Genomic DNA, 20,091 nt, shown 5'->3' with positions numbered 1-20,091 from the left:
TGGAGTTCAAGTGTATTTGTCATTGTCCACAAAGACACATTAGAGTTATACAGCATGCTGTGTCAATCACAGATTAGGTCAGGTACAGTAATCCCTCCTCGATCGCAGGAGTTGCGTTCCAGAACCCCCCGTGATAGATGAAAATCCGCGAAGTAGAAACCATATGTTTGTATGGTTATTTTTTATATATTTTAAGCCCTTATAAACTCTCCCCCACTGTTAACATTATTAGAGCCCTCTAGACATGAAATAACAACCATTAGTCAAAAGTTTAAACTGTACTCCATGACAAGACAGAGATGACAGTTCTTTCTCACAATTAAAAGAATGCAAATATATCTTCTCTTCAAAGGAATGCGTGTCAGGAGCACAGAATGTCAGAGAGAGAAAGAGCGTGCGCGAGAGAAAAGCAAACAATCAAAAAATCAATACGTGCTTTTGGGCTTTTAAGTATGCCGAAGCACCGCGATAAAGCAGCATTTTTTAGAGGAGCGTCCGTATCCTCTAGGCCAGAGGTCCTCAATCACGGTCCTGGAGGGCCACAGTGGCTGCAGGTTTTTGGCTCCAACCCATTTGCTTAATAAAAAGCATTGCTTTGCTCAAGTAACACTTCTGCTTCACTTTAGTTGTCTCGCTCTTTAAGATTTTGAAACCTTATTGCTTATTTTAGTCTTAAACAGCTGTATTCTTGGTTTTTAATTGATCCTAAATAGCAATAACATGCAAAAGACAAAAGTGACCAGCATTTCTCCATTTAGCTTGTTGCCATTTACACCTTTGTGTATTAATCATGCACTATTGGGTTTAATTAAATACTTGGAAGGAAAATAAAGAGAAAAAAGTGAAAGACTGAGAATTACTCGTCCATTTTATCCTTCAAATCATGATGATGATAACCTTAGAAAGGGGAAGAAAATCTAGGATATGATAATTACTTGACATAGCAGAGTTAAAGCACTAACAAGCCATGAAATTAAATTATTGGCAAGAATTGCTTTATAATTAAGCAACCGGGTTATAACAAAAACCTGCAGCCACTGCGGCCCTCCAGGACTGTGATTGAGGACCTCTGCTCTAAGCAAACAGCCCCTCTGCTCACACCCCCTCCGTCAGGCGCAGAGAGAGTGAGAGAGACAGAGAAAAGCAAACAATCAAGTACCGCACGGGAAGCATATCATAAATCATTGAGGAGTTTTAGTTAATACGTAATACATGCTCTGATTGGGTAGCTTCTAAGCCATCCGCCAATAGCGTCCCTTTTATGAAATCAACTGGGCAAACAAACTGAGGAAGCATGTACCATAAATTAAAAGACCCATTGTCCGCAGAAATCCGCGAACCATTGAAAAATCCGTGATATATATTTAGATATGCTTACATTTAAAATCCGCAATGGAGTGAAGCCGCGAAAGTTGAATCGCGATATAGCTAAGGGATCACTGTATACTTTAGTGTATAGTGTTGAAGTCTATAACACCAAAAGGGCATAAAGTGCCAGACTGTGCTGAGAGAAGAGATACTAGATTGATTACAGCTAGTTTAAAGGAATTGAATGTGTCAGTTGAAATAAACAAAATTGAAAGGAGTAACATGATAACAGTATTTTAAATAACTGTATATGAAGGAAGTTAATGGGTTAGATGGCAGCAGTTATTTTAAAATGATTTAAAATGATGAAGCTGATGAGGGGTACATTTCTCACAAATATTAGAAAATATTTCTTCACACGGAGAATCACAAACAATAGTATCTAAGGATGTTCAAATGTTGACTTAATGATTTTTTACAAACATTCTGTAGAGACCTGCAAACAGAATTAAGTTAAATTGTCTGTTCTTGGCCTTTTTTACATTCTTACAACTTTTTATCTGATTCCTAAGTGTTTACATTGATTTTTCCAACCACATGAAATGCAGTAGAAATGAAAATAAAAAGATACATTTTAAAGTACAATTTAAAGATCTTAATATTTTTTTTACAGTTTTGATTCACATAATATTACTAAGCTGTTTATTAATCATAGGTATTTTTACCAAACAGGAAGGATGTTCAAGCCATGGGTTTGACTGTCCTTGTTGATGCTCGTAGGTGTTCCCCTGTTCCAGCCCTTTTCAAAGCATTTAATAATGTACAGGTAAGAACAAACGTGGAACTTTATTGGAAATTGTGTTTATAATTATAAGTAATTTCTTTCCACTTTTCTATGGTAGAATTGCCATTTATTAGAGGCTTACAATATCATAATTGAAATTTTATTTATATGTGTGCTGCAAATGCAGGGCTGTGGAGTGATTGAAAAACAGCTTCTAACACTCCAACTTTAAAAATTTTAAAAAGTAAAGTACAACTCTGACTGGGACTCCAGGTGTCTTATGTGCCATCTATCAAAGTATAGCTTTTATATGAGACATTACTGTCCTTCTTGTTTGGTCATTTTTAATTTATCATAATGTAAATCCTGATGCCCACCATAATGTCATGTAGTATACTGTAAGTGAGGATGCTAACAAATGAAGATGTGGATTAGAGGTGTATACAAAACCTTTTCATGCTCATGCTGATAAAGATGTGGCGCCCAACAATGAGAAATGCAAGATGACAAGATGGATATATGTTGTGTAGTAAAACTCGAGTAAAAATGATATTGCTTTGAATATTGACAATAAATGATTTGTTTACATAATACAAATGTTGGCAGATTTGATATTTGAGCATGAACAAAGGTTTTAAATGCAATGTACACCAAAGTATAACCAGGCATATTCTGTTTCTTACTTAATTGACAGTAGCTCCAAAATGCACATATTACCTTGTAAGGGACACTGTAATACATCTTTGATGCATATATGTTAACAGTGACCATGTTTGTACTGCATGGGATACAGTTTCCATATCAAGCCTTAATAAACAAAAGCAGAGCTTGCTGTCTGAATCCAAAACAGTGCTTTCAATAAATGAAAGCTTGCATGTCAAAAGCATGTGCCTACTTTAAGACTATTAATATTGTAGTGGTTTACCTTCTGTGAGTAGATTTGAAATTAGTTTAATAGATGGGAGTAGTCAGAGTATCTGTGGAAACAATGTTAAAACACAGTCCAGCACACAGCTTTGTAACATGCGTACACCTACAAGCTTCATTGGTAATCACTCTCACCCCATAAATTAATTTACATTTCCAGTTTGTGCTGTATAGCTTACAGTAAGTTATTTGGTATCCCCACTTTACATTTGCAGTTCTGATATTAGTGTGTTTTTATCAATGTGTTAGTCACTAACAACCTTTAAGATGTCAAGCTTGAGTTCTAGTCCTGTTTATTAAAGGCAATGAGATTGAAGTGCTAAAGTCTGAAGGGAGATTTCTTACCAGTGCATTTGTCTCTGCTGTCTTTTTTCTTCATTACATTTCTTACCATGTGCTTTTGTCAGGACACCCTGTTATGTCATGTCACTGAGGTGAATACTGTGACTGTTTCTCTGGATACATACAATATGGTATGCTTTGAGAAGGGCCTTCTAGCTGCTTTTGAACATTTAGATATTCATACCACTAGATTAGATTCAGATGAGTTATAATAGTTAGATGGTCTTGACAGGTGATTAAAGAGCTACCTTCTTCCTGAACAGTTACTTTAGATATAATAAAACTGTTTGGTCAAAAATGCCAGAAGTAAATCAAATACATTTTGAACAGGTATTTGCTGATGCGGTGAAGCACAGTGGTACATATAAACTACATTTTGCTGTAAACCCACAGGTCTCTATCTGAAACAGTATGTAAATCATATTTTCAAACATTATATTTTTGTTTTATATATGTAGACTTAAAAGTTCCATATTTTTACAGTTGTAAATAAAGTGGTATGACACCATGTGAACTATATACCTTATGTAGCTAATAGTCTGGAGTCACATTCTGTTTAATAAATATAATCATGACATTGATGAGACAGATAGACTTTTGTCATCTCAAAAGCAAGGTAATGGCTTCAGGTTAGTGTACTTTTTAGATTTTAGATATTATTTTATTATCAAAACTCTGAGAAACACACTGGGACAATACCATTTTGCCTATTAACAAAGTACAGTACTTAAATAAGTGCTTTAATAACTAATCTTGGCATAGTTAACTCAAATAATTTTAAAAGTCTAATTTACTCAGACTGCATAGATGAAACAAGAAAATTTACAGAAAGTGGTGAAATTAAGAAATTGTTATTTGCTGTATGAATTAGCATTACATTTTATTACTAAAATAAGCATTACATGTTATTACTAAAATCACAATCTTAAACAATGAAATGAGTAAAGCATAGTTAATAATGGAACAATTTTCTGTTTGCCATAAATATGAACATTTGAGATAGTGAAAATTATTAATTCCCTTATATAAAAGCTTTGCCATATTTTCCTACAGAGGATCTAGAATGTTTCCTTTGTAAAATGTTTCCAGAAGAGTGTTACAGTATACCTGAGATAGCTGTAAGCAAGGCCCCTATTTATATCGAGGCTCCTAGCAGAAGGAACCTCAGTCTTCTATTAAAGCTGAGAAAGTCTATTACCCGGGTAGGAGATCTTTGAAAAAGCAAATGTGCAGTGAATTTGTGATATTTTGAGCATGAGGCTGTGTTTTGAACTACTGTATATGACTTGCAGCAGCTTTCAAAGTATCTGAAATTCATCTGTCTTTTAAACTGTATCTTTATGAAAAGCATCAGTTTTTATGGTTTCGACGCCTCCTATGTTTATCATCCTAACAAAATTGACAGTGTGCAGTTTGTGATGTCTGAAATATTTACCCAGAGGTGGCATTTTAATATGACTATTTTTTGTTTTCCCGGAGCCATTTTAACTATTAAGGTATTTGACACTCCATAATATTTTTTGAATTAACTGAAAATAGACATGAAATGTCACAGTTTAATTTTCTTTTCCAGTTATTCATGTTTCGGTATACAAGAAAGGACCTAAATCTTGATGGGTTTTATCCCATTGCAGGGAACCCTGGAATGCACATATCAGTACTCAGTCATACTGCTTCAGTTTGGAGTCACCAGTTGAACTAGCATGATTAAAACATCCTTAATAATATGGAGAAAAATCAGAAACTTAAGTTTGTAGAAGCTAGTCTGGCAATTAAACAAGTATTTAATTCACAAAACTAACAATGCTCTTTATTTCATTAAAATACATTTTTAGGAATGTAGAGTTTAGCTAATAATAATAATAATTTGAATTATCCTACATTTTATCATAACAGCTATACATTACAAGGTTGTTATAAACCACTGAAGTCTGTTAGATGTAAAAAAATGTTTTATATTGTTATGTTACTGTTACTCATTTTATCATATTGGTATGTTAAACTATAGAACCATACCAGTATGTTACCATTGTGTGTACTTTACCATGATAATGAGTAATCTTCAAATTACCTGTATATCACCCAGAATAGTTTATGGTACTAGCCATAAACAATGTTAATGGCTAACATATACATTTTTATAATTCCTAGTCATCCACTAAAGTGCTCGTCAAATTTTTTAGTAGAACAGTCTTTTCAAGTAATGTTTAAGGTAATGCACCTCCTATACAGTAAAAACATTACTATTTAAAATATGACATAATTGTGACAAAAACAATCTGTATCATTTTGTGATAGAGCACTTTTCCTGGCTGCATCAATGCTATTTTACTGCTTGCTGAGAGAGACCTTACCTTCCGCATGGAAAAACCCACAGCTGTTCAGGTAATTTTAGAAAAAGTAGTTTCTTTGTTTTTTATTTCTGTAATTTTTCATTTATGAAACAATATGAGGCCTATCATTTTTGCAAAATTGTACAACATTGCAACAATTTGTGAATGAATGTTTTTAAAATTAATTTGTGGTGTTTAAATATATGAGACTTAAAGTCTCTCTGGTTTGATGCTTGCGTGATGCTTTATTCTCCTTTAAGACTTCCTGCTGCAGGTTTACTCTGTGTTTACCACAGCAGGAGAAGTTCAGTTTTCACTTCACAGTCCATAATGCAATTTTGTCAAGAATGAGATGATATTACGCCTTGAAGCCTTCTAGCACATATGTAGTATTTTTTTCTAGTCCAAGTCACAAAAGGAAGTGCTAGCAATGATTTGACTTAGCAGTCACATGTCATACAGATACAGTATGTAACTTAAATCCATGAGGAAGTAATGCTCTATGACATTTGTCTATTAGGTGTTCAAACTTTCAATTATTTTGACTTCATATGTATTTTCATATTTCATTATTGGTTATTGGTTATTTTTATTTTTAAAGTAAGATAATTTAGAAGTAGCAAATAAAAAATATACTTTATGTTGCTGAATATACTGCCTACTGAAACAGAAAAATATATATATATTTCTACACCTTCATTTTATATCACACAGTACCACTAAACCAGAAGGCAGGATCCAGCTGTGGGTGATGCCATTCTATTGCAGGGCACTCACACTCATTCTTGGTCGATTAAGAGTTTATTTAACTTGCCAAGTATGTCTTTGGGATGTATACAAATCCCAGAAACCTAAAGAAAAACCACATGAACGTTGCAAAAAAATTCAAGATGCTCAATAGAGACTTGCAGGGCTAGAAATGAGCTATAAATTGAATTCTGGTCTCTGTGCTTGAAACTGTAGACTTGACTACTGCATTGTTTTACTACCCTAGAAAAAATTCAGCTTACATAATTATAATGTGCATACATGCATTCTATATGGATTTGTCACGCTGTGCATCTTCAGTCTATAAAAAAAAATGATTGCCAGAATCAAGGAAAATAACAGTGTATACATTAAAATTAACCTGTACTCCCTTAAGCATTTTATTCTACAGATGTGACAACTGCATTTTTCTTTCTTTATCATGGCTTTAATAGATGCATTCAGCCAGGCATAGTACTGTATTAGGTAACGGTGAAGGTTGATAATGCTAGTTTTTCCTCTCTGTAAATGTTCGAAATTGTTTCCATGTTTTTCACCAGTGCAATTTTTATATTGTTAAAGTCTGAAGTTCTTTAAGTGACGTATGACATTGCACCAACAATACATCTCTTTCTAAAATCTTTTGTTTCTGCCTGCAGGTTGAGCTTCTCACATCTCTAAAGTCTCTGCACAAACACATTGATGGCTCTCAGCTTCCTTTAGAGTTTGATGGAACCTTTCCTTTCTGTTACAGTGACTGGGTGTCGTTTCGCATGGTAGGTTATACTGTAAACTGAAACTGACTATTTAAATCTATTGCAAGGTATACAATTAGGTCCATAAATATTTGGACAGAGACAACTTTTTTCTAATTTTGGTGCTGTACATTACCACAATGACTTTTAAATGAAACAACTCAGATGCAGTTGAAGTGCAGACTTTCAGCTTTAATTCAGTGGGTTGAACAAAAAGATTGCATAATGTGAGGCAACTAAAGCGTTTTTTTAACACAATCCCTTTATTTCAGGGACTTAAAATTAATTGGACAAATTAAATAACGAAATAAAATGTTCATTTCTAATACTGTACTTAGTTGAAAAATCTTTGCTGGCAATGACAGCCTGAAGTCTTGAACTCATGGACATCACCATATGCTGGGTCTCCTCCTTTTTAATGCTCTGCCAGGCCTTTAGTGCAGCGGCTTTCAGTTGCTGTTTATTTGTGGGCCTTTCTGTCCAAAGTTTAGTCTTCAACAAGTGAAATGCATGCTCAATTGGGTTAAGATCAAGTGACTGACTTGGCCATTTAAGAATTTTCCACTTCTTTGCTTTATTAAATACCTGGGTTGCTTTGGCTGTACAGTATGTTTTGGGTCATTGTCCATCTGTATTATGAAATGCCACCCAATCAATTTGACTGCATTTAGCTGGATTTGAGCAGACAGTATGTCTCTGAACACCTCAGAATTCATTTGGCTGCTTCTGTCCTGTGTCACATCATCAATAAACACTAGTGTCCCAGTGCCACTGGCAGCCATGCACGCCCAAGCCATCACACTGCCTCCACTGTGTTTTACAGATGATGTGGTATGCTTTAGATAATGAGCTGTTCCACGCCTTCTCCATACCTTTTCTTGCCATCATTCTTGTAGAGGTTGATCTTGGTTTCTTCTGTCCAAAGAATGTTTTTCCAGATCTGTGCTGGCTTTTTTAGAAGGTTCTTTAGTAAAGTCCAATCTAGCCTTTCTATTCTTGAGGCTTATGAGTGGCTTGCACCTTGCAGTGCACCCTCTGTATTTACTTTCATGCAGTCTTCTCTTTATGGTAGACTTGGATATCGATACACCTACCCCCTGGAGTGTGTTGTTCACTTGGTTGGCTGTTGTGAAGGGGTTTCTCTTCACCATGGAAATGATTCTGTGATCATCCAGCACTGTTGTCTTTCGTGGACGTCCAGGTCATTTTGTGTTGCTGAGTTCACTAGTGCTTGCTTTCTTTCTCAGGATGTACCAAACTGTAGATTTTGCCACTCGTAATATTGTAGCAATTTCTCGGATGGGTTTTTTCTGTTTTCGCAGCTTAAGGATGCCTACTTTCACCTGCATGGAGAGCTCCTTTGACCGCATGTTGTCTGTTCACAGCAAAATCTTCCACATGCGAGCACCACACCTCAAATCAACTCCAGGCCTTTTATCTGCTTAACTGATAATGACATAACGACGGACTTGCCCACACCTGCCCATGAAATAGCCTTTGAGTCAATTGTCCAATTACTTTTGAGCCCCTGAAATGAAGGGATTGTGTTAAAAAAATGTTGTAGTTGCCTCACATTTTTATGCAATCATTTTGTTCACCCACTGAATTAAAGCTGAAAGTCTGTACTTCAACTGCATCTGAGTTGTTTCATTTAAAATTCATTGTGGTAATGTACAGAACCAAATTAGAAAAAAGTTGTTTCTGTCGAAATATTTATGGACCTAACTGTAGTCTAAATTTTGATGCTAGTGTGTTTTGTTTTTCCATTGCTGATTTCATTGTTCAAATACAAATGTAAAGTTTTTAAATACTGCCTGAAATGTGATCTGTTTGCTTCCATTAACTATTTGTCAAACAGTACAATTTAATGCAATAACCTAAGTATTTGTCATTTTCCTTTTGTTTTATTTGCTTATGATATTTCTCTGTTTGACTTATAATCATTGATTTGCAAGTCTTCTGGGTTCTTTGATTCTACAGGCAATGTATGCAGTGGCAAAGGTAATGTCAAAGAAAACAGTCTTGTGATACCAAGTTCTTTCATCAACTTAACCATTTTAGAAATAAGGGGAAATGTTGTTTTTTTTTTTTCATTTTCCTTTTATTCATTTATCAAAATGCTGAAATGTGACACCCAGAGAGCAAATCATCCTGAAATGACACAATAGAATCCTAAAACAGGTTAAATGGAGTAAAAATATTCAAATTGAGCGTGTTTTATGGTTGGCTTTTTTATCTTGGGGCTTATCACCTGAGACTAAGATATGTTTTTACCAATAAAGAAAATGTTAACTAACAGCAAATGAAAGCTAATGTGGTTGATTTTAGGATAAACTAAGCTAAGCCAAGCTGAAAGCAGTGAGAAAATGTAGTAGTTAACAGTAAATATTAAAAAGCAGTTTGTGCTCAACAGAACCCTGTATATCATAAAACTTACATACAATCCTAGAGTACTGTATTTTTGAAAATTAATTTCTAAATTGTACTACGATTATTTTTTCATTGTTATCTATCTAATCTATTTCTCTCTCTGCCAGGATGTAATGTACAGTATTAATGAAATAAGTCATGAGTGAATTGAAGATTAATTTGAATTGTAACTGTGAATTGTAAACTATGTGGTTTGGTTGTTACATTTTGCTAACTTGGGAAAGATTAGTGATTTAGAGAAATTTGCTTAGTATTATATTATGATAATAATTTAGCACTTTATATAAATGAGAAACATAAAGTAGTTGAATTTGGTTAGTCTGAGAATAAAGTATTATTTTTTATGTATTTTTTGGACTGTACACTGGTAAATGGGGGATTGATGAAGGCTTGAACTGAAGAAAACACTAACAAACAGCTTGACATTGAAAGCATAAACAATATCTCAGCTATAAACAGTCCCATTCTTAAATTCAGCCACAATCTATTCTGGTAAGATCTGTTCCAGTGGTCAGCTACAGTTTGTATGCATTTTAGACAATATTTTACATTTTAATTAAAGTTAGCGAAAAAACTTCTTTGACTGAATCAAAAAATTGCAAAAATGTAAAATTCAAATATCAAATGAAAAAGCACAAACACATATTTCATTCTAAGGTATACAATAAAAATGTGATTTATCCCCAACCCTAAACTACATAACATTTTTTTAATAGAAGTTCCCATTGACTGCCTGCCTTTTTGTATTCTGTAGTCAAAATTTTGTTTTGTTTCTCTTTCAAATTCCATAGCCTGCACTATGTCAACTTTAGCATAAGTCCTGCACAGTGGTGCCCATTTAGGTATATTGGTCCTCTCTTTAATTGTGATTTAAGGCTTTTGTTAACAACAGTGATTAAGTAATCCAGATGAAGAGTGTAATCGGTATTGTTGTCAATCTGTTCAATGTTTTACAGAAGTGTTTTTTAAATATGAGAGTGCTCTGAGTGTAGGCCTGTTTATTTCATTAATTTTCTACAAGTCAATGGAACTAATAAATAGTAAAAAAAATTGTGGCAAAATATGTTTTCTTTGTATGTTTATTTATTGTGAAGTATTTGCAAATTATAAGTTGTTTACAACATTTAAAAGCCATTTTTCATTATAGAATTTTTTTTAATTATGGGAACAGTCTGTGGATAGTTTACATAAATTTTAATTTGTGAATTAGCAGCACATGATTTAAAATATGTGTTTTGCCTAGAAACTGGAACAGCTAACAGAGCTGTGTGAGACAGCATCCACCTTCCTTTGCCAAATTATTGAGAGCCTGAGATCTACCAGAGTGCCTTCAACAGCAGAGGTCAGAATTCTTCATTGGTTATATAAGTGATGCTCTGGTACTCATCTTTGCTGTGTAATCTGTTTTACAAGAGTATTTCTTCATAAAAAGTGTGGTGTACATGCAATTCTAATTTCAAGATCTTTTAAGATCCATAAATGAACAAAATAGAATGGCTTCAGAATTGTGATTCTCCTGCTTAACTAGGACTGGTTCTTTACAAATGTAAAAACAAAAATCTTCAAAAATATTTCCAAACAGGTTTTTTTTTTCTTAGTTATATCTATATTCCCATTTGTAGAATATTTCACTAAATATTTGTATTCTTTGCAAGTGACAGTGCTGCTACTACTACTGCTAACTTGTCATATTTGCACAGTATGCTTTTGTTTATATCAGATAGTATTGGGGTAACACATTAAAAGTAAGGTGCGTTATGTACTCAGATTACTGTAGTAAAATGTATTGAGTTATCCTAACACAGTCTTTTTTCTATCGAGGTAAAAATAACTGCAATGCTTAAAAGAAAACAGATATGAAGTTACTGTGTTAAAATGGGAGTTTTTTCCCACCACTCCAAAAAAATGACTGTTATTTAGCAGAAGCATTGCCTTTTTTTGCATGTAATCAAGTGAAACGAACTGAACAAGTTATAAGTATACATTTAATCCTGCATAGAACATTGGGCAAATTTAATTGGCCTAGTTTGGGGTCAAAGGGATACTGTGATCATTGTAGTACTACTCGTAGACTAGTGGGATAACGGAAACATGGTGGATGGTATGGTGGCCCTTTACGTGGTTTAGTTGCACAGCCAATCAGAAAACAATGTGTTGTGTGCAATTCAGCAACAGAAGGCTATAAGTAAAGTATCTATTTTGTTGTAATTCAGTTATTTGCTGTAGATATTTTGAAACAGTGTGATCTGGTGTAGGCCAGTATTCATACTGTGTTGGTGTGAAGAGGGGAAATGGATGTTATTTACTTCACAGTACATGAAAAATTAATTATATATTAAGTAACTTTTTTTTAGTAATGAGTAATAAGTAATGAGTAATGTATCTAAGTTACTTTTAAAAGTAACATTCCCTATAACTGGTGTCAGATAATCAATAATATAAGCCTAAATGTAAATATGCCGTGTAAATGTGTTTATTCTTAAAATTGTGTACTTTACTTACAGTAGGTCCCTGTGTTGAAGTAATTAACTATTCTGATAAATCAAATGTTGTGTTTAAATATTAGAAGAATGCCTAAAAAATATTGTAAGATTTTATTTTTGTCACATGTCACGTTCATACTGTGGTTAATGTTTTTGTAATCTTTTTCTTTGTTAATTGTTACTCTACATTTTTATCTGTGCCTAATTTTGTTAACTAATTATCTAAATATTTGTTATTTGGTTTAGTTTTGTTCTGGGCAATTACACTTTGTTAGTTGAACCCAGGGGCCTGGTACTCCTAATTACATAGGTATATTATTGTTTGGTCATGTGGCCCTATTTTAGAAAATGCCAGTCTGATTATTGGGGCATGAAGTTTTCCTCACTGTTCCTGGTAACTCTTCTATGTTTAAGGTACCCACTCAACCACCCCAAATTCCCTCAAGAATTCTGCCAGTGCAGTACTTTTTGCTGTAGCAAAACAATTAATAAATTTTTGTGTAGAACATATGTTAAATGTTCATAGTTAGTGTGAAAAAATCATCAACTTACTGTTCAATTCACCCGGATGTAGTCAAATGGGCTACTGTTATGATTGGGATTTTGTTGTTACTTTTGTTGGAACATGTGTGTGTGATCTTGGTTTTGTTTTGTTGCCAGAGAATTAAATTCCATCATTTGTTTTCGATTCTCCTAATATTTTAGGAGTTGTGTACTTTTTGGACTGTTTTGTGTACCATTTTAAAATGTTAACAATTGCTGTCTGTGTCCTTTGTTGTCAGGGGCTTAAAAGGTTGTGAAGGCTTTAAAGGTCGGCTGCAGGCGCCCTTCCTCATCTGATCTCTCAGACCTTTGCTAAAATACTTTCTTGATTTTTGCTTTTATGGTACAGACCTCTTACTTCGTTTTTTTTTTTCACCTCAATTTTTGTCTCTCGCTGTGGTTTTGTTGTTGTTCTTTGATCTCCTGGTTTTGATCCTTTTCTGCTTGATTGACATTACACCAGCAGAAAGACAAGCACATCTGTCTGTTGGGATGGAGTGAGGCTATCCTTTGTCTTTTTGGAATTAAAATATACATGATGATGATGTTTGTGCACTGCCTCATCAGTTTTTCTTGGGAGGCTGGTGTGTTATTTTTCCCTTGTGTTTTTTTTTTGCTCAAAAACTTGTAAATCTTTTCATTAATATTCCTCATATGGTGAATTGACCTTTTCCAATGTGCCTCACAGCCAATTGAGGAGCACTAGAACTATATATTTAGATTTATGAACCTTGGGGGTAAAAGTAGAAAACAGAGATTAAACAGTATAGCTTTGTTGGAGCCCCTGGGGCATATGTATCTTTTAGAATCAATCTCTGGTTATTGAAACAGCTAAATGGGACTCGATACTAGTTTGAAGGCCAGTGAGTTGAGTGATGGTATATTGATCTTTACCTTCTGTCATTTGAAAAAAAACATGATGAAAGGGTTTTATTTACATATTGAACAGTACTTTGGTAGTAGATCTGTGATAAGCCAAAAAGGCCAACTGTTCACTCTCATTTTATTGTAACCATGTTGTGCTTATCGCATAATAGGAATCGTTTCACAGATGTCATTTGGGGATCACAGTGCAGAGAAAACCCAAGCAATACAGGTTTAATACCTTGACAGCGGAGTTAAATTTGATATTAACAATTGCTAAGCATTCAGTTTATGGTAATTTGTGCAATGTCTGATTGCTGAGATCAGGTTTCTTTCACGGTTGCCATCACTTAGTAATATAAATTTTTAACAGGCTGAAATCTGTGAATGCCTTGTTCGATCTACTTAAAATTTATAGGCTTGAAATGAATAGCTTGTCTACTGAGTTAAACTAAAGAACAGTGTTGCCTATTAAGCGGAAGTTAGTTATGACTTCTGTCCTTTTAACTTTTGTTTGTCTAGCATAACTGTTTTATAAAAATTAACCCACTTTCCATTCAACATCAAAAGACATGTTGCAGAAAACACCCACACAATTTACAACTTTTTTCAGTTTGAATCTCCACCTCTTTGTAGCTTTAGAACTGCAAAGCTGTTTAATCGCTAAAGTGACCTCAGCCACAGAGAGAGACCCATTCTCAGTAAAAATTTCTGATACTGACTCCTCCCAGAGGAGGGCATATCCACCAGATTGTGGAGTTTTTCAAAGTGCAGTTTCCACCACTAAACATTATCCCTGGTAAAGATTAATGTTTCCTCACCCTTGTTGAGAACAGCCTGGGTTGTAAAATAGTTTACTACAACGCCTTTGAAGCTGTCCAGAAGTCATTCTCCATTACTTCAGCAAACGCCAGCTAGCACTGTACAGGAGGCCACCTTTTTTCCCAGTTTGAGTAGAGTTGAACCCAGTAGTTTACGATCTCTAATTTTCTGTGGGTAGCCCTAACATACCATAGTTCCAGGCAAAATATCTTTTAAGGATTATTGAGGCATTAAAGTCCTACCACAATGCCAACTTCATAATTCTAGGAGAAGTACGTAATTTATTTTTTTTTATATATATTTAGAAAGCTGAGTATGCCTTAAAAGAGTATAAGGATCAAATGAAAAATATTTTGGAAGATAAGCGATTGGTCATGTTACAGCTGGAAGGAGGATCAATTCTGTCAAGGCTGAAAAAGGAGGAGTCCTGTGTGTCACTTACAGATAATTACAGGTAAGAAACAAAGTATAGTATCTGGTGTCAAGCACTTTGTCACTTAAAGATTTCTTACTTTGCTTATTAAAGATCACAGGATTTTTCACTCTTAATTAGAAGAGCTGAAATACAACTAGTTTTTATTTTTAATTGGTTCCATTAAATGCACTTCCTCTTCTGAATTATCAGCATTATATAATAATTACAAACTTAAATGAAAAAAGGAAATGCAACATAAATGAAAAACAATGTTGGTTTGATGAGCTCTTTTAGATCATATGGATGGCCATATCATTTGTTATTACTTTACAGTTCATTAAATGTCCCTAATTACGCTGTGCTTACCATGTAATTAATTGATGTAATTATCTGAATAATTGTACTGTAACTATATGTTGTTGCTTTGTACTTGTTGTGTAACATTGTGTAACACTATAGTTACTGTAAATGCTCAGTTGTAATTTAGATTTGACAGTTTATATAAGTTCAGTGTAACAATTTATCACTAATCAAGTTACAAGTTCATTTGCATAATTACACTGTATCTGTATTTTAAAATGTAATCATAACATCAAGGTATGTAACAGCTGTTGTGTAACAGATGTTCCAGGGTCTGTGCAATTTTGTTACCAATCACTCTGTAAACAAATGAAAACAATTCATTTTGACTGAAGATGACAGAATAATAGATCCTTCATTTGTGACAATGCATCTTCTCCAAAGATGACTAAGTTCCTTAAAAGGTACAGAGAGGATAACAAATTAAAAGGAGTTACTACAATGAACTGAAATGCATTGTAACAGAGGAAAGTGAAACAACCTCAGCAGTTCTAACAGATATATTCTTTGCTAAAATAATGAGCCTTCAGCTTTTTTTGAAATACTCAGAAATATGGAGCTTCTCTAATATTCGTAGGCAGATCAAAAGGTCTGCCACCAACACTAGTTTTATATATAAGATGGCCCAAGTGTTTAGAATGAAGTCTACAACTTAGAGTACTGGCAGTAATAACTTCTGTAATGTAAAGGGAAGAGGTTGAATAACTTCAGTGTTAGAAACTGAAGTAATTTAAAAACTCTCCCACTTTTTTCCTGAAATAGAAAAAGTCTGTTCAGGTTGTACTTCCTAATCTTGAAACATGCAACATTGTGTTTTTTATTCACAACTTAAGTTTAATATGAATTGCATAATGTAGTACATTTTCAGTTAGATTCACATCATTCTGCTTAAGCAACTTACTTATTGATAAAAGTACTTGTGTACATATCAGAATAATAATTGATTCCAGAATGAAACCATTTATAAATTTTCAAGTGTTACATTATAGCTGACATTAAACTCTTCCTTCATTACTGATTTAAAAACATGAAATGACAGAAGTGATATAAGTAGCTGAATATATTCATTTTGTTATTAGGCCAATTCTTTTCAAATATAATTTAGACCACCAGAAAAGAGTGTAAATAGTTGGTTTTTTTTTCTAAATTCCAAAATTGTATGTGTAAAAAGTAGCTTTCCATTAGACTGGTTCCAAGTTCAGAGCTGGCTTCTGCCTTGTGTTCAGTGCTGCCTTGGTAGGCTTCAGTCCCCCACCACACTGAACTGCACTGAGCAGGTCTGAGAATGTTATATCATGTTAAATACCAGCCTGACAACAATGATAAAGATTTTATTAATGATCACAATCTTTTCTTCTTTCGGCTGCTCCCGTTAGGGGTTGCCACAGCGGATCAACTTCAACCATGTCTTTCTGTTCTATGCATCTTGTTCTGTTACATCCATTGCCTGCATGTCCTCTCTCACCACATCCATAAACCTTCTCTTAGGCCTTCCTCTTTTTCTCTTCCCTGGCAGCTCTATCCTTGGCATCCTTCTCCCAATATACTCAGCATCTCTCCTCTGTACATGTCCAAATCAACGTAATCTTGCCTCTCTGACTTTGTCTCCCAATCGTCCAACTTGAGCTGACCCTCTAATGTACTCATTTCCAATCCTATCCATCCTCGTCACACCCAGTGCAAATCTTAGCATCTTTAACTCTGCTACATCCAGCTCTGTCTTCTGCTTTCTGGTCAGTGCCACCGTCTCCAGTTCATATAACATAGCTGGTCTCACTACCGTCCTGTAGACCTTCCCTTTCACTCTTGCTGATACCTGTCTGTCACAAATTACTCCTGACACTCTTCTCCACCCATTCCACTCTGCCTGCACTCTCTTTTTCACCTCTCTTCCACAATACCCGTTACTCTGTACTGTTGATCCCAAGTATTTAAACTCATCCACCTTCACCAACTCTACTCCTTGCATTCTCACCATTCCACTGACCTCCCTCTCATTTACACACATGTATTCTGTCTTGTTCCTCCTGACCTTCATTCCTCTTCTCTCTAGAGCATATACTCCACCTCTCCAGGGCCTCCTCAACCTGCTTCCTACTATCACTACAGATCATAATGTCATCAGCAAACAGCATAGTCCACAGGGACTCCTGTCTTATCTCGCCTGTCAAACTGGTTTGTGCATCCCCTGTGGCTAGGGTATTTTGTTAATGATCACAATATTTTGTTAAAATGCCATAACCAAAATTATGTTGACTGAAAAGATTGGTTATACTGTATTTTAAAACATTAATCTTGCTGCACTTTTTATCTTGTCAAGCAGGTAGTTTTTCAATAACTGATGATTTTCTTAAAAAAATCATTTTTTGTTTATTAAATATGGATATATTTTTTAACATTAACTTTTAAATATAACATGAACTTCAAAATATTAGTTCTCTCAAATAGACTTATTACTTTATTAACATGTTTGCTTGCCATGCTAGCTAGAGATCACTAGCATGAAGAACTTTTATGAAAAACTTGAAACAGCTCAAAAGTTTTAGTGTAAGTAGTTATCATAGAAAATTTAAGTTGAGTGAGATCTTTTTTTCTCTGATTCCTTTATAGTCACTAAAATTATTAGTAATTAATGGCCAGCCATTGTTACATGTTATGAGTAATATAAACTAACATTAATCATGTTAAAACTAATTTAGGTTCGATTATAGATTATTGTTGCCAGTTGTTCCAGTTGTAATAATGTTACTTGAATATTAAGACTAACTTTCAATAATTTGTACTCCGAGTTTTTACTACTGTATATAGTTTTCAACAAAGGAGAGTTATATCTTAGCTTGATATGATTAACACAGTAATTGCTCTCCCTTTATTGCTGTAACTTTAAAGTGCAACATTGTGTATAGAGTCATGGTTGTTTAAACTGTATTTCTTCCCAGTTTTATTAACACTGGTTTTTCCATTTTCCCTTACATTGAGGAATATCACATACAGCATACTATATATTTTGCTATAATAATGTATTGCATTATATTAAACTTTGATAATAAATTTAGCTTTACTGTTTTATCATTATTCTTATTAGCTAAGAATTGCTTTTGTTTATTACTTCCTGTTTTACATCTTTTTTCTTCTGTTTATTGGTAGTAATTAGGTTCCCCATAAGATGAATCAACCCTGTAGGTGCATTTCATGTTTTGTATTATAGTTTGAATGGCCTTGGTTAAACAAAGCCATGTGAAATAGCCAAGTCAGATACTGTAAGTCTTAAGTCATTTCCCTGTATACAATAACAAAACAAGCCTTATTCATTCTACCCCACAGCTTTTATACTGAATAGGAGCTACTGCTTTGTTTTCTGACTTACATGTAGTACTTTAGTATGGAATATATTTAATAATGCACTTTAAAAGAATCATATCTACAGCTGCAGATATCTTAAGAGTTAGAGAATACAGTGGGAAGAGACAGCTGTGCTTGGAGAAAGGAGACTTTCTTAGTGGGGCAGTGGTAAATGGTAAATGGTAAATGGCCTGTATTTGATATAGCGCCTAACTAGAGTTCAAGAACCCCCCTAGGCGCTTTACAACACAACAGTCATTCACCCAGTGCCATATTTTAGAGCAGTATGGTTAACTAGGACACAGTAAGATATAAGTGAGTTCTGAAGCAAAATGCATTAGAATGTTGGCAGTTTGGCTTTGTTAGTAAGGGGACCACAGCCATGCTTTAACAACCTAGTTCCTTTAATTTGTACAGCTTGGAAATCCTTTTGTTTTTGTTTTTAGTATAAGTAAGATTTATGTTGTATATTTCCCTTTCAGTATTTTTTTCTGTCTAGTGAATGCTTGTTAACAGAATGTTTATGCCTATATTAAATGAGGGGTAATTTGATCAGTGCAAAGATACTCCAGAGACACAGGAAAGGACATCAAATAGTAGTCCCAAGCTAAACCTGGAAATACTTTTCATCATTTCAATAATTTTTGCTTTTTTATTTTATGCTTATAGTTTTTTTCCTGTGTGAAATAAATGAAAGCTTGAAACAGAAAAGGGCTTAGAGAAGAAAATTACATTAACAAAGAAAGATTCTGTCTGCATTTTTTTTATTATTTTAAAACTATGTCTTAGAGGCTCTGCATATATGAAAAAACAGTACATCAGGAAAGAAATATCAATATAAAATTAAACCACCAAGAGAAAAAAAATTGTGAATACAAGTGTTAATGCTAAATAAGTGTACAATATGGTTTAGTGTCATTTATAAAAACACTCAGAAATATTAAAATACATACACTGTGGAAAAATATATTTCTCCCGTTTGCTTAGAACTTTACAGAGTGTAGTAGTCTCCTACATTTTTCAAAATTGTTAGTTAATTATAAATGATTCATTCTTAGAAATATCCCTGAAAATAAATGCTGTTTTTATTTATTAAGTGGTAAAATTTAAAACAAAGAACTTTTTCACTGCATAGCCCAAATGCTTTGCAAGAATTTGCATAATAATTGAGAAAAATTCTCTGTGCTGAATAGACTTGTATTGTCAGGGAGGCTTGTTGCTAAGGATTACAGAATATATATGATATTTTTTTTCATTCAAAATATATGCTTTTATATATTTTCTAATTAATGTGGCAGGAATGAAATGTGTGTTCATGTTGCTGGCTAAAATGAAAGAAAGTTTCAGGCTTTTTGTTTGTTGTTTGGTGGACAAATGTTCATATTGCTTTACAGACAGCTGTTCAGATAGAGCAGTTCTAAGATGCTTTAAACATAAAATTGCTAACAGTTTGGAATCTTTATTCACAAACATAAAATTACTATTTATACTGTAATGAAGGAATTCGCTAAAAGTTAAAGATACACATGTAACTTTTCAGTATCCATTCCATCCAGGGAGACGGTGTGCAGTGTCACTTTTACAGTGTGGCAAAAAGAAACAATTTTAACTATCCACCATGAGAAAATGACTGTAG

The 20,091-nt window shown here is 34.0% G+C and overlaps 1 protein-coding gene across 1 annotated transcript in view; it reads left to right on the top strand.

The window, feature by feature from the left end:
• plekhg4 (pleckstrin homology domain containing, family G (with RhoGef domain) member 4) overlaps window positions 1-20,091 on the top strand; it is a 183,003-nt gene that overhangs the window by 105,127 nt on the left and 57,785 nt on the right. The window contains exons 7-11 of the mRNA XM_039762361.1: window positions 2,041-2,134; window positions 5,660-5,746; window positions 7,101-7,217; window positions 10,870-10,968; window positions 14,644-14,792. Coding sequence (XP_039618295.1) covers window positions 2,041-2,134; window positions 5,660-5,746; window positions 7,101-7,217; window positions 10,870-10,968; window positions 14,644-14,792 — 546 coding nt within the window. The remainder of the gene's footprint in view (window positions 1-2,040; window positions 2,135-5,659; window positions 5,747-7,100; window positions 7,218-10,869; window positions 10,969-14,643; window positions 14,793-20,091) is intronic.

Source organism: Polypterus senegalus, chromosome 9 (assembly GCF_016835505.1).
Source record: "Polypterus senegalus isolate Bchr_013 chromosome 9, ASM1683550v1, whole genome shotgun sequence".
Taxonomy (NCBI): Eukaryota; Metazoa; Chordata; class Cladistia; order Polypteriformes; family Polypteridae; genus Polypterus; species Polypterus senegalus.
Note: the sequence above shows the minus strand (reverse complement) of the source record. Positions and strands in the feature narration are given on the sequence as shown.